The sequence below is a fragment of the Macrotis lagotis genome, chromosome 1, assembly GCF_037893015.1.
Source record: "Macrotis lagotis isolate mMagLag1 chromosome 1, bilby.v1.9.chrom.fasta, whole genome shotgun sequence".
NCBI classification, from domain to species: domain Eukaryota; kingdom Metazoa; phylum Chordata; class Mammalia; order Peramelemorphia; family Peramelidae; genus Macrotis; species Macrotis lagotis.
In genome coordinates this window covers 887850403-887864206 of record NC_133658.1, presented here as the reverse complement: position 1 = coordinate 887864206, position 13804 = coordinate 887850403, and the positions used below count along the sequence as shown (strand labels likewise).

Below are 13804 nucleotides of genomic sequence, written 5' to 3'. Positions count from 1 at the left end.
ATCTCATCTAAACCCCTCAATAAAATTACATTCCGCTGAGTGGATACAACTCATTCACAACAAAGTAAATACAGATGTATACAAGTAAACTATCTTTTGGAGTTGGTGGGGGACTAACAACATAGCAAGAATTTTTGGAGGCAGCAAGATTTAGGTCAAGCCTCAAAAAGAGTTAGAATTTCAAAGAGGTAGAGAGGAAGGAGAACATTCCAAGTCTTGGGGTCGGTAGGCCAACGCAGGGAGGAAGGAAATGGAAGGTCATATACAAGAACAGCAAGTAGACCAGTGGGGTTAGAGTTCAGAATGCTTGAGAAGGAATAATATATAATCAGACTGGAAACATGGGTTCTGTAGGGCTGGCTTGTGTGAGATTTTAAATGCCAGACAAGGAGAATATTATTTTATCCTCAGGATTTAGGAGCCACTGGAGAGATAAGTGGCCAGATCGATACTTTATTTTTGGTCTAGAGGCTTTGCAGAATGGAAGGGTCAAGAGAAGGCTAAGGATTAAAAAAATGGAAAGTTTATGGGCAGAAGGGAAGAGGCCAATGGAGAAGGAAAAGTTGAAAATTAAGGAAAGAATGGGGAATAACTGAAGGAATGAACTTCATAAGAACAAGGGCACAAGAGGAACAGGCCTTAGTGGGAAGGGCCATCTCATCTTCTAAGACTGGCAAAAAAAAAAGATAAATGGAGCATGATATGGATGTGATCTGAAGTGTGGAATTTGGAAGCAAAAGGAATCCTGGACAAATGGCTTCAAATTTTTTGATCAAAGTATTTGTTCAAGTCATCTTCTGAGAGAGAAGGAATATGAAACAACTGCTGTGGCAAGTGTGATAGCGTTAATCAGGGAAGAAGAAAAAGGGTGTAGTGCAGCAGGGTAGGCCCAGTTGAGATTAGATAGCATTAATGTATAGTGAAACCAGCCTTTATGGTTGTGTGAATTTTTTCTAGTGATAAATAGCAGGAATTCAGGGTTTGGGTTTGGAGAGGGTAAGTGGTAACAGGACAATGGGCAAGAGTAGAGGGCAATATAAAGGATTAATAAAATGATCAAGATTTTTGAAGGGAAGAAAACGAGAGCAAAGTAGAGGTGATAGTCTAAGGGAGGGCTGTACTCCAGGAGATTACAGTAAGGATAGAGAATCATTTAAGAGGTGTGAGGCACAGCAAGGAAGGAAGAACAGGTGAAATGTGGTCAGACAAAGGAATTTCAGAGTTGATGTGGGACACTTGTGGGTGATGATGATGACATCACAGATATTACCCATCCCTATGGTGATGACTTTGATGGCAGAAAGTGAAGAGGAATCAAGAAGCCTCTTGATGAGGGTGAAAGAGGAAAGTGCAAAAATGGGTTGAAGCTTCATTAAAAAAACTAAGATCTTGGCAACTGTTCTATCACTTTCAGGCAAATAAGGGAGAAGAAAAGGAAGCAATGTCAAATTTTATATTCTTGAGTTCAAAGTTGACTGCAAACAACAATTGCAGTCATGAAATAAAACTTGCTCCTGGAAGGAAAGCCATGGAAAATCTGGCCAACATACTAAAAAACAGGGACATCATCTTACCCCCAAAAGCTCCAAAGCTCTGGATTTTTCCAAAACAATAGGAGATGGATTATAAGGAAAGCTGAGCACCCCAGAATCAATGATTTCAAATTGTGGTGTGGAGAAAACTTTTGAGTCCTTCTGACAGAGATTAAATCTGGAAGGTCAAATACTGAAGCTTAAATACTTTGGCCACATAATGAGAAGATGGGACTCATTGGAAAAGACCCTGATTTTGGGAAAGACTGAAGGCAAAAGGAAAAGAAAATGATAGAGGATGAGATGGATAGATAAGATGGACATAATGAACACAAGCTTGGACAGATTAAAAAAGCTATTTCTGACACATTATCAAAATTTATCTTCTGCATTCCCTACAATAGAAAGCAGAGATCTAGGACCTAAGGAATAAAGAAATCTGTGTTTCTACTCTAAATTTTGGCTTACCGAGGGTGATTCTTTTCCTATCTTTTTTCCCCTTAATGATTAAACACAATTAAACTTACTTTGCTACTGTTTAAAATTCCTCTCTTGGATCACTGCTGTGACATGAGAGGGGCTTGGTAGCTCAATGAAACTATGTGCTATGCCATGAGGGATTACCCAAAACAGACAGACAAAAAGTGATCCACTGGAGAAGAAAATAGGAAACTACTTTAGTGTATTTTCCAAGAAAACTCCATGGGCTAGTATTAAAATGATAAAAGAGATGACACCAAAAGATGGGTCTCTCAGGTCAAAAGGTGTCCAACACACTAGTAAGGAAAAACAGGACAATTTCAAGTAGCTCTAGTATTAAGGAAGTGACTGGGCCAAAGTTGAAAGGAAGCTTAGCTGTGGAGTGTCTGGTGATAAAAAGTTAAGTCCTATACTATATAGATCAAGACTACTGCATAGGAACCCAGAATAAGATCTATAAACCAAGGTAAGCTGGATATTGTCAAAAAAGGAGACGGAAAGATTAAACATCTTGGCATCAGTGGGCTTAAATGGACAAGAATGGGTGAATTTAATTCAGGTGGTCATTACATATACTAGGTAAGAATCTCTTAAAAGAAATGGAGTAGGGGCAGCTAGGTGGAGCAGTGGATAGAGCAACGGCCCTGGAGTCAGGAAGACCTGAGTTCAAATCCAACCTCAGACACTTCACAATGACCTAGCTGTGTGACCTTGGGCTTAACCCCACTGCCTTGCAAAAAAAAAAATGGAGTAGCCCCTCATAGTCAATAAAAGAAGGAGGAAAGCAGTACTAGGGTATAATCTCAAAAATTATCTTTTCACATCCAAGGTGAACTCTTCAACATCCCAGTAACAAGAGAAAGCAAGGGAGGTCCAGAAAAATATTTACTGCTTCATTGACCTCAAAGTCTTTGACTATATAGATCACAACAAAATGCAGCAAGTCCTTAAAGAGATGAGCATACCAGATCACTTACTTGTCTCCTACGGAACCTGTCTGTAGGCCAAAAAGCAACAGTTAGAATCAAATATGGAACAATCATATTGGAAAAAGAGGTACAATGGGGGTATATTGTTGTCACTTTACTTTTTAACTTATATGCAGAATCTAAAGTGAATTAAGGTTGCCAAGAGAAGCATCAAAAATCTCAGATGTGCAAATAATACTATTCTGATGGCACAAAGTGAAGAAGAATTAAGAAGTTTCTTATGGGGGGGGGTGAAAGAGGAGAATGTAAAGCTGGCTCGAAGCTTAGCATCAAAAAAAAAAAATCTTGGCAACTGGTCCTATCACTTCCTGGCAAATAAAGGGAGAAGAAATGAAAGCTCAAAGATGACTGATTGCGAATAGCGACTGTAGTCATGAAATTAGAAGATGCTTACTTCTTGGAAGGAAAACTATGACAAATCTGGACAGCATATAAAAGGTAGAGACATCACCTTGCCAAAAAAAAATCCACATAGTCAAAGCTGTAATTTTTCCAGTTGCAATGTATAGCTGTGAGATTGGATTATAAGAAAAGCTGAGAACTGCAGACTCAATACCTTCAAATTATGGTGCTGGAGAAGACTTTTGAGAGTCCCTTTGACAGAAATTAAATCTGTCATACTTAAAAGTATTAGTTCAGGCTACTAACTGGAAGGTCAAATACTGAAGCTGAAGCTTAAATATTTTGGTCACATAATGAAAAGATGGGATTCAGTGGAAGAAACCATGATGTTCTGAAAGATTGAAGACAGAAGAAGAGGATGGCAGAGAATGAAATGGAAAGATAACACCATGGAAGCAATAAACATCAATTTGGACAGACTTTGGGAGATAATGTAGGACAGAAAGGCCTTACATATTATGGTCCAGCTGGACTCTCCCAAACAACAACCACAACCATGAAATGCCTTAATAAGAGGTTGACACATGGATAGAACTCTGGACTGGAGCAGAATACCTGAGTTTTTTGAATCCTGCTTTAGAACACCTAATAGCTGCACAACCCAGGGCAAGTTCATTCTCTTTTCTGTGCTGGAATTTACTCATTAGTAAAATGGGAGAAGCTGGAGTGGCTGACCTTAGGCTCCACCAATACTAAACAGAGTCATCAGCTCCATATATATCACTCTAAATCTTCATCAGGATTCCTTGCCCATTCATTCTTTCTCTTCTTCTGTAGTCAATTAGGATATACTCTGTTTTTGTACTCATTTGGAAAAACGAAAACACATCCACTTACTTTAACTGGCAAATTTTTTTTTGCTAGAAGAAAGTAACTGCATTGAATAAAACTATGATTAATGGCAAATCCAAACTGCCTATGACTTACTGAATTTTCTTTAAAAAATTTAGCCATTGTAATATGAAAGTATGACATAAAACAAAAAATCCAATTTGCTCTTTGCAATTTATATTAAGTGATTTTCAGAAACATTGAAAATACTACAATTAGGATTGAAATCTATTTTAATTTCTATAAAACTATATAGATCAACAACATAGTGATTCACTACGAAGGGATTCTTTCACCAAGTTACAGGCACAGAATCACCTCCCAAAATTCTGTCAGAGGTCTTGAACACCTCTCACTAAGCATAGCCAATGAGAAATGCCCAAGGATTCATCAATCACATTCCCAATGGGAGACAGACTGTTGAGGGTTCCACTCTAAGAAGGGAAAGTGAGTCATTAATAATAACTGATATGCTTTAGAATATGCAAAGTACTTTCTACACATTTTTGAATTTGAGTCTCGCAATAACCCTATGGGGCACAGACTATGGGTCTTATGCTCATTTGAGGGAAAAAGGAACCAAGGTTCACTATAGATTACAGGATAAGCATCTAATGTTCAAAACACAATTTGGTCAATTGTTTGACTAGTCTCCTGTTTCATTCACTGGATTATAAACTTGAGAGAATATCTTAAATGTGAAAAAAATGTAAACAAAATGTGATTTCTGTATGTTTCATCTCTCAAACTGCTTCCACATGAGATGTCTCAAAAAGAACTAGTGAACACAGCTCCAGAACTCTGAAACTACATAACTGAGTAGCATTGATGTGAATGAATCCCTTCTACCACAATTCTACCCAAGTATCAAACTGGAGAACACAAGACTGAAACAGCCCAAAGAGCCAGAGAGGTCAATCCCATTTTTCTGTCAACTAAACCATGTTTCTAAACTAAACCTGATCAGAACCAAACCACTAAAACCTAACCAGGATTAAGTCTAGATCCTTAACAATGCCCTTGGTGTTTAGCACATTGTAGGTGCTTGATAAATGGTTACTGACTGAACTCGGCCAATAGCTCTGTTCATGGTACAGTGAGAAGGACTTGTAGGCAGAGGGCTTGGGTGTGAATGCTACTAATGCTGCTTACTATCTGACTCATCTTGTTCAAGTCACTAAAGCTCCTCAGGCCTGTTTATTCCAGGTGCTTTCTAAGATTCCTTCAGACTCTAAACTGAAGCATCTACATTTGTAAACTGTTTAATCAAGACTATGCAGCTCCCTTTTTTTGCCCCCAAACCTTCAAATAGCTACGTATTCTAACCAGGGGCAGATTTTTCTCTAGTAAGTAGTAATTGATGCTGATTATACTTAATTCACTAGTTATGTGCTTACTAAAAAGAAGAGTAGTTGAGAAAATGTTTTAGCAGAGAGGAAAATTTAATACTGATATAAATGAAAAACAGAGAATATCAGTGCTGATAACCTTAAGAGTCTAGATTTAAAGACTAGAGCCTAGTCCAATATTCTCAGTTAACAAATGAGTAAACTGCCCAAAGTCACAGTTTCAATGTCAGAACAGACTTAGAAGCAACAGGCTTCAGTCTATGGTCTGGGAGGGTAATACATTGAGGTAATACTACCTTTAAAGGACAATGTGCCTACTGCCCAAAGGGGACAAGACTTTGTTTCCCTGTCAGAAGACAAGATTACTGCAGAGATGCAAAGCTAAGCAATACATTACAAAGTGAGAACCAGAAGTCAGAGTACCTTTGTTCCCTCTCAGGCCCTTGGTCAAGATTGTTTCCTGATCTGTACAAAATATACCTAACGTATCAAAACTGACATTGGATCTAGAAGGATCTTAGAAAGAGGGGACAGAGAAAAGAACACTGGTTCCAGAGTCAGAGGACCTGGATTCAGATTCCTCTTTGATGCTTGCCATCTGGGTGACCTCGAACAAGTTGACTCAACTCCCTGGGCCTCAGTTTTCTCATCTGATAAATGAGAGGGGTAAGAATAGATGGCCTCTGAAGTCCTTTCTGACTCTAGATTTGTCCAGGTCCTATGACACCCAGAGTAGTAACTTTCCAAGGTCGAACAGGTGGCAAATGGAGGAGTCAACCAGAGTCAACCAAAGGTCTTCCAACTCCCAATCTAGTTCTTTTTTTTTTTAAGGTTTTTGCAAGGCAAATGGGGTTAAGTGGCTTGCCCAAGGCCACACAGCTAGGTCATTATTAAGTGTATGAGGTCAGATTTGAACCCAGATACTCCTGAATCCGGGGCAGGTGCTTTATCCACTGTGCCACCTAGCCACCCCTCAATCTAGTTCTTAAAAAGAACTTTAAAAGAATGGTTTTAAGTAACCTTAGAGGAAAAAGACCCAGATCTTGAAGTCATAAGACCAGAGTTCAATTTCCCTTTTCCAAGGCTTACTCCTTATGTGACCTTGGGGTAAATAAATTTTGAGAATTTGCAATATGAGGATAATCACATTTGTACTTCCTAACTCATCCAAGTCTCTGGCATTTATTGTTATTGTGATCCTCTCTGGGCCTTCTTGGCCTCCTCTGTTAAAATCAGTGTGTAGAGTCTAGAGTCCCTTCGGCCCTGACGGTTCTAGACTCTCAGGCCCTTCACAGCTCTGGAAAGCCAGGTTCTAAGATCCCTGCCAGGTCTAGCAGTTACATTGGCTCAGGTGTGACATACGTTCAAGGCTCTCAGGCCCTTCCCCAGGTGCGACATTCAAGGCTACCAGGCCCCTCTCCGGGTGAGTCATTCAATGCCCCAGGTGAGGCATTAGTGGCTCTCGGGTCCCTCCCTAGATGTGACACTCAGGGCTCTCGGGTCGCTCTCCAGGTGGGCATTAGCGGCTTCAGGTCACTTGCCAGGTGCGACGTTCAATGCCCCAGGTGAGACGCTCGGGGCCCTCCCCACGCGGGTCACTCAGGGCTCCCTGGCCCTCCCCACGCGGGGCATTCCGTGCCCGAGGCGGGCGCTCAGGGCTGCCTCGCCCGGGTGCTCGGGGGCCCCGGGGCTCCATTCAAGGCTCGGGCCCTGCCCGAGGCTCTCCTGGCGCCCCCGCCCGGGCCGCACGCGGCCTCCCGGTCCAGCGGGGCCGGGCCGGTCCGGGCCGCTCCCGGGCGCCCGGCGGCGCCCGCCCCCCGCTCGGCCCCCCGGGGGGCTCGGCGGCCCGCGGGCCTCACCTCCCGGCGCACGTTCAGCAGCGAGTAGTAGTCTTCGTTGTCCAGCTCCTCCTCTCTCAAGGCCGTCGCCATCTTCCCGACCTTTCACCCCTGCGGACGGGAAGGGCCGCTCGCCGGAGGGAGGCGCGGCGCCGCCTCTTCCGGCCGCTCCGGAACCCGAAGGGCCCGGGCCTCGCGGAGGGACGGCGGGCGCCCGGCCACAGCGGCCCCTGGCGGCCGGGAGCCGCCGCGCAGGCGCAGGCGCGAGGGACTCCCGCTTCCCCTTGCAAACCCCGCCCCGCCCGTCGGAGCCGCGCATGCGTCCTCGCCCTCGCACCTGGCCGCCGGGGAAGAGAGGCGCCGCGGGCTGTCAAACTCGCGCATGCGTCCTTTCCAGCGAGGAGGTGCCCCCCCCGAGACCCCCGAGCATCCCGCGCCCCCTCCTCACTGAGTCACCCTGCCCCGCCGGCACCTCGTACCGAGGCTGCCGCGGGGGACCCCTCCCTTCATTTCACAGAGGCCCAGAGAGGGCAAGAGGCTGGCCCCAGATCCCGCGGGAAACGGGGAGAGAGGGGGCACTGGAGCCCAGGACCCGGAGCTCCTCACGCCGGCCCTCCCGGAGGGGCCGCCACCCGCACCCTCTCCTCTCTTCCTTTGCCTCCGGGACGGATGATGCCCGCCCGACGCGGGGAGGTGATGCCGGGACAAGCGCACGAGCCGGGCTGCAGCGGGGGCGCTGCGCTGGGTGCCAGACCCGAGACAGGACCTGGATGCGGGCACACGCGCCTGGGTGACTGTCTGAGGCTGGATTCGAACTCCGCTCCTCCTCACGCCGGGGTCAGGGCTCTACCCGCTGTGCCAGCTCGCTGTCCTCTCCAGGACAGAAGTGGTTGATTCCTGTCCAGCCGAAGGGGAGGAAGGAGGCCCTCCTGTCCCCTCCCTCTGAGGCAGGGAGATCATCCAGACAGGCAGAGCTGCCCCCACCTTTTGGGGAACTCCTCCAACGCCCCTAGTTCTCCACCGCCCTCCCCCCAGTAAGAGACTTCTGACTTCCCTGGACCTCTCCTTTCATCTGACAGCCCCAGGCGTTGGCCCCAACCCGCTCAATCATCTTCTCCTTTCCCTAGGTCTCTTGGCTACTTCATTTAGGCTTTTCCTCCGTGGATGGGCAGGAAGAACCTCCTCGCCTTGGTTTTTCATTACTGCCATATATTTTATGAACACTTTGTCATTACCTTGCCGCCTTCATGCTGAGGTAGTGCCCATTCGGTTCCCCAGCATCATCGCCCCTGGCACGCTTTCCCTACCCACAACCCTGTATTCCAAAGAGTCATTTTCATGTAAATTTCTACCTCATAATTTGGCTGTGGAGCCTAATTAATTTAAACCCGGCGCCTGTCATTTTGGTGAATTATTAAAAAATGTCTTGGCTACAATAATCTGAATTTATTTAAGTGTCTTAGAAATTACACAATTATCCAGAGAAAGGTGGGCAGGTCTTGCTGTCTTGCTCTTGATGCCTGTTTGGTACAGACTGACCTATTCTAGAACCTCATCATTTTGCAAGAATGTTTGTTGTTTCTTAACTAACCAGCACTTCCCAACCATCCCAGTTGCCCTTCACAAGTCGGCCTCCTGGGAAGCTTCAACCACCTGCCTACAGATTTGAGAAGTTGATTTCTTTCACTTCCTAATTTTTGTCCAGATGTTCACCATATGGGCTTATGTGACATCCCTTCCAGTAATCCAACCCTCTTAGGATCCTTTAGCCTGAGACATTTGAGTACATTTGGGATAGGGTGTCTAAGAGAATTAAGTCAATCCTGAACAGACCACCAGTCTAGTCTAATGAATCAAGTGCTAGTTTCTTTAGATTTGAGAGCCCCCAACATTCCCCATTAGTTTTCATAAAACTACCATCAACTTTCTAATAATAGAGATTTTTTTTTCTTTTCTCCTCAAAAGTGATAATAGATTCAAAGAGTTGAACTACATGATAGAATTTTCTGCCTTTTTGGTGAATCTTTTATATAACGGGAAAAAAAATTTTATGCAAAAAATCCACAATGTTGAAATGGATTCCTTTTTCCCTAGGATTTAAGAATATTAATTAGATTGTAGAACCTGCTCAGAGAGAGGCAACTTAGTAAACTGAGTGGAGAGAGCACTGTCCTGGAATCAGGACAATGAGAGTTCAAATTTGACCTCATTTACTTACAATATGACTTCTCACAAGTCACTAAATCTCTCTTTGCCTCAACCTCCTGAAGAAGGAAATGGCAAACCCAGTTTCTTTGCTAAGAAAAACCCGTGAACAGTATTGGCCATGCTGTGGTCCATGTGGTCATGAAGAGTCAGCCATAACTCAACAACCTGCTCATAATAAGGGAGTAATCTCTTTCTATTTTGGACCAAGCTGACTCTGAGAATTGCTGAATGAAGTCAGAAAGACTTGGATTCCAGTCTCTCCAAACTCTGTGACACATTCATCAGTAAAGTGGAAGTAATAATGTTTCCCTTGGAGGGATGTTGGGTGAATCAAATGAAATAATGTGTGTGAAAATACTTTCTAAACTAAAGTGCTGTACAAATATAAGATATTATTGCTTAAATAAAACAACCTATTTCAGTAAACCTAGGACTAAATTTCTGTGATTGAGGATGATCTGTTTTTTATCGTCACTGAAATAAAGTGGATAGTAGCTCAGGGGTTCTCTACATTTATCCTCTCTTGGACCTATGATATTTTGTATTATGACTACTTGGAATATGGTTATGGCAAATGGAAAGCATGACAGATACATCATGGACCTGAAAATATGTTTCTTATGTGCTTTATTCTTTGGTTCAGTGTTCTTGAAAATAAAAGAAATATAATAAATAAGTTAATGCACACAGATACATATAGAGACACATAGACATAGATACAAACATAGATAAAGACACACAGACACATATAGACTCAGACAAAGACAGATAGACACAGATACACACAGACATAGACACACATAGATGCAGACACAGATACAGGCACATACATTCACACATAAACCCAGACATGGACACACACAGACATACTGACACATAGATACACAGACACACATACACATAGACATAGACACAGACACAGACACCCATAGACACAGACACACAGACACACACACAAACACACAGACCCAAACACATATAGACATAGACACAGACAAACACAGGCACAATCATATAGACACACACACATTCACACATAGACATAGACACAGACCCAAATACAAACTCAGACGTAGACATAGACACAGACACACAGACACACAGACACAGATACAAACACAAACTCAGACAAAGACATACACAAACACACAGACTCAGATACAGACTCACACAAACACACACAGACACACACACACATACCCAACAAACTTCCCACAATGGAGTTGCTGACAAAATTCAGCTGTATATTTTAACTTCTTGCCCTGAGGATATGCTGTCCTCCCATTGGGTGAAATCACAAAAGTCATTTGTACCTGAATCTAAAAAAAAAAAAATCTATTATGGAATCTGCTTATCTTTAAATGTTGTGTATGTATATCCATATTCATATAGATATAGATATACACATATATAAATATAACAAAATTTATCTCGACTGTTCATATTCAAAATGACCCCCAAACAGTTGGTCTCCCAGGCCAGCCACTGTGTTCAATGGCTCAGGAAGCTGCCAGTGGTTAATGACAGCTCAGCTCCGGTGCCCTCAGACAGAACACTGGAGGTCATTCATTTCATTCCCTTCTTCTGAGTGATAGCAGCAATACTGAGTGAAGAGGTGAGCAGCCTGTCCAGGCCCCTTCTGCAACTCCACTGAATCCATACACTTCCTCTATAATTCAGGAGGAGAAATTACCTATAATCTTTTTATTATTCTCTTGTCACTGAGTCCAGAATGGGATTTAGTACTCGCTTGCCATTCACTGCCTAGTCTCCTTCCATTCCCTCATGAGCTATGATAACCCTTTAAAGAAAGGTTCAGGGAAAAAGAAATCCTTAGCTAGAGGTACCTTGGTGTTAAATTCTGTTTTAAGTTATCTGAACCGTTAGCATTTCTGGGTTGTTCTTGGCTTTTTGCTTCATATCTTTAGCAAGTTTAACCCAGATGACAACAGCATTATCAAAGGCTGATTCAGACTGAAAATAAGCCAGAGGATATATGTGGTTTATAAACAGCCATGCATTTCTCAGACCGGTTTTTTTTTAATGTTTTATTGATGCTTTTATCTACATTGCTGTCATTTCCTAATACCACCCTCCGCCTTCACAGAATGAACCCTCTCTTGTAACAAAGAAATAGGCAGGCTAAACAAACTGAGACCTAGATTGGGTCTGACAGCATCTCCTTCCTTCCACCCCCATTGTCCACCCCCATCGTCCACCCCCATTGTCCACCACCTCTCCACCAGGAGGGGAGAGATCTGATTCACCATGGGTTATCTGAAGTGAGACTGGATCATGGGTTGTTCTGAGATCTGATATTTCTGTTTTCCTTTCTATAATTGTGATCAAGGAGTATATTGAGCACCTCATTTTGTATCAACTTTATTTGAATTGTTCATGAGTGCTGTTTGAGTCAATCAGCCAAGAAGTCATTAGTAAACCCTATTTAAGAGACAGACACTGGATAGAGCACTGGACTTGCAAACACAAGTGAAAAAGGAAGATGGTCCTTACCCTCAAAGAGCTTATATTCTAACAGGGGAAGATAGCACATAAAAGAGGAACTGAAAAGGGATAAGAGAAGGTACTTACTTGAGAGCATAGCAGCTAAATCTGGTTGGTTTGCACCCTTTCCCAAAATAAGCTGTGGGGAAAATGGGTCCACAAGGAGGAGACAGTTGAGGCATGGTGGCCCAACCATCCATCACATTCATTCACTACAACTTTTTTCGGAATTCCTCAATGAATGGGCATCTATTTCACACACACACACACAAACACACACACACACACACACACACACACACACACACACACACACACACATATAAATTTTTGAATTATATAGGACTTTTCCCTGTTCTTGATCTCCTTGGGGAAACCTTGGGCTTTTTCTATGACTTCTTCAGAAATTCTCAAGACTCAATGGTGCTCAAGGCTTCATTTTTTTCAGAGGAGGAGGCCATTGTCTGTGACCTCATGTTTATGGAGAACTTCCACTTAATTTGAGGTCAGTTAGAATGCAAAAAGTGCTCTTTCTGTTGGAAGTTCTGACATATCCAGACTGATTCGTGGTAAATGTCTCCTAGCATAGTGGGGATTTCTTTTAAGAGCAACCCACTTTTTGCTCTATGGGATGCTGATTTACAAATAATGGCAAAGATTGTTCCACACTTGATTTGAGGGAATAAAAAAACTCTGCGGGAACTTATGAAGGACCAAAACAAAATGGAATATCTTCCCCATCCATCAAGGCAGCTAGGGGTGGATAGAATACCAGGTTTTGGAGTCAGAAAGACTTGAGTTCAAATCTGACCTCAGACATTTACTAGCTGTGTGATCCTGAGTAACTCAATTTTCTATTGACCTTTTCTCATCTGTAAAATGAGTTGGAAAAGAAAATGGCAAACCATTCTGGTATCTGTGACAGGAAAATCCCATATGGGATCACAAAGATTCAGACATGACTGGAACAACTGAACAAAAGGCCCATCCCCCATCCTACTAATCTTGATCTACTTTCTCCTTATGTCTAATAATTCCAAATCAAAATTCTTCAACATCCTAAAGTTCTAAGACCATCATCTCTATTTCATTTCAACCACTCTCAAGTACAGGTTCATCTTAATTCTTTTCATAGCTTGGAACTCCACCTCCAAGGTTTTAGGGGGAACTTTCTCTGAACACAACTCTCTGTCCAATTTTCTCAGTCTTTCACTCCTATTGAAATGGTACTTTCCTCTCCTGACTCAGAATCCTTTAACCCTTCTCTAATCTTCAATATTTTGGGATTTTTTTTTGCAAGGCAAATGGGGTTAAGTGGCTTGCCCAAGGCCACACAGCTAGGTAATTATTAAGTGTCTGAGGTCGAATTTGAACTCAGGTCCTCCTGACTCCAGGGCCGATGCTCTATCCATTGCGCCACCTGGCCGCCCCTGCCCTTGGAACTCTTTTGCCTTCACTTACCTTCTCCATTTCCTTATTGGAACCATAGCCAGTCATTTCCATACTTACCCCTGTAGCTCTCAACTATCCATTGAATTCTCCAAACTGGCCCACCTTCATCATCTGCTTTCCCTATCCCAGACTAGGAATGTTTTTCCCCCATGTGCTACCTGTCTTACATAATTGTTACATATGTGTCTTGCCCAGCCTACATTGGACTTTAAGCTCCT

General features: G+C 43.1%; 1 protein-coding gene across 1 annotated transcript in view; it reads right to left on the bottom strand.

Moving 5' to 3' along the window:
- DNAJC11 (DnaJ heat shock protein family (Hsp40) member C11) overlaps positions 1-7563 on the bottom strand; it is a 75920-nt gene extending 68357 nt beyond the window's left edge. The window contains exon 1 of the mRNA XM_074218575.1: positions 7443-7563. Within this exon, the coding sequence (XP_074074676.1) occupies positions 7443-7514 (72 nt within the window). The 5' untranslated portion in view covers positions 7515-7563. The remainder of the gene's footprint in view (positions 1-7442) is intronic.
- Between the last annotated feature and the right edge of the window lie 6241 nt (positions 7564-13804).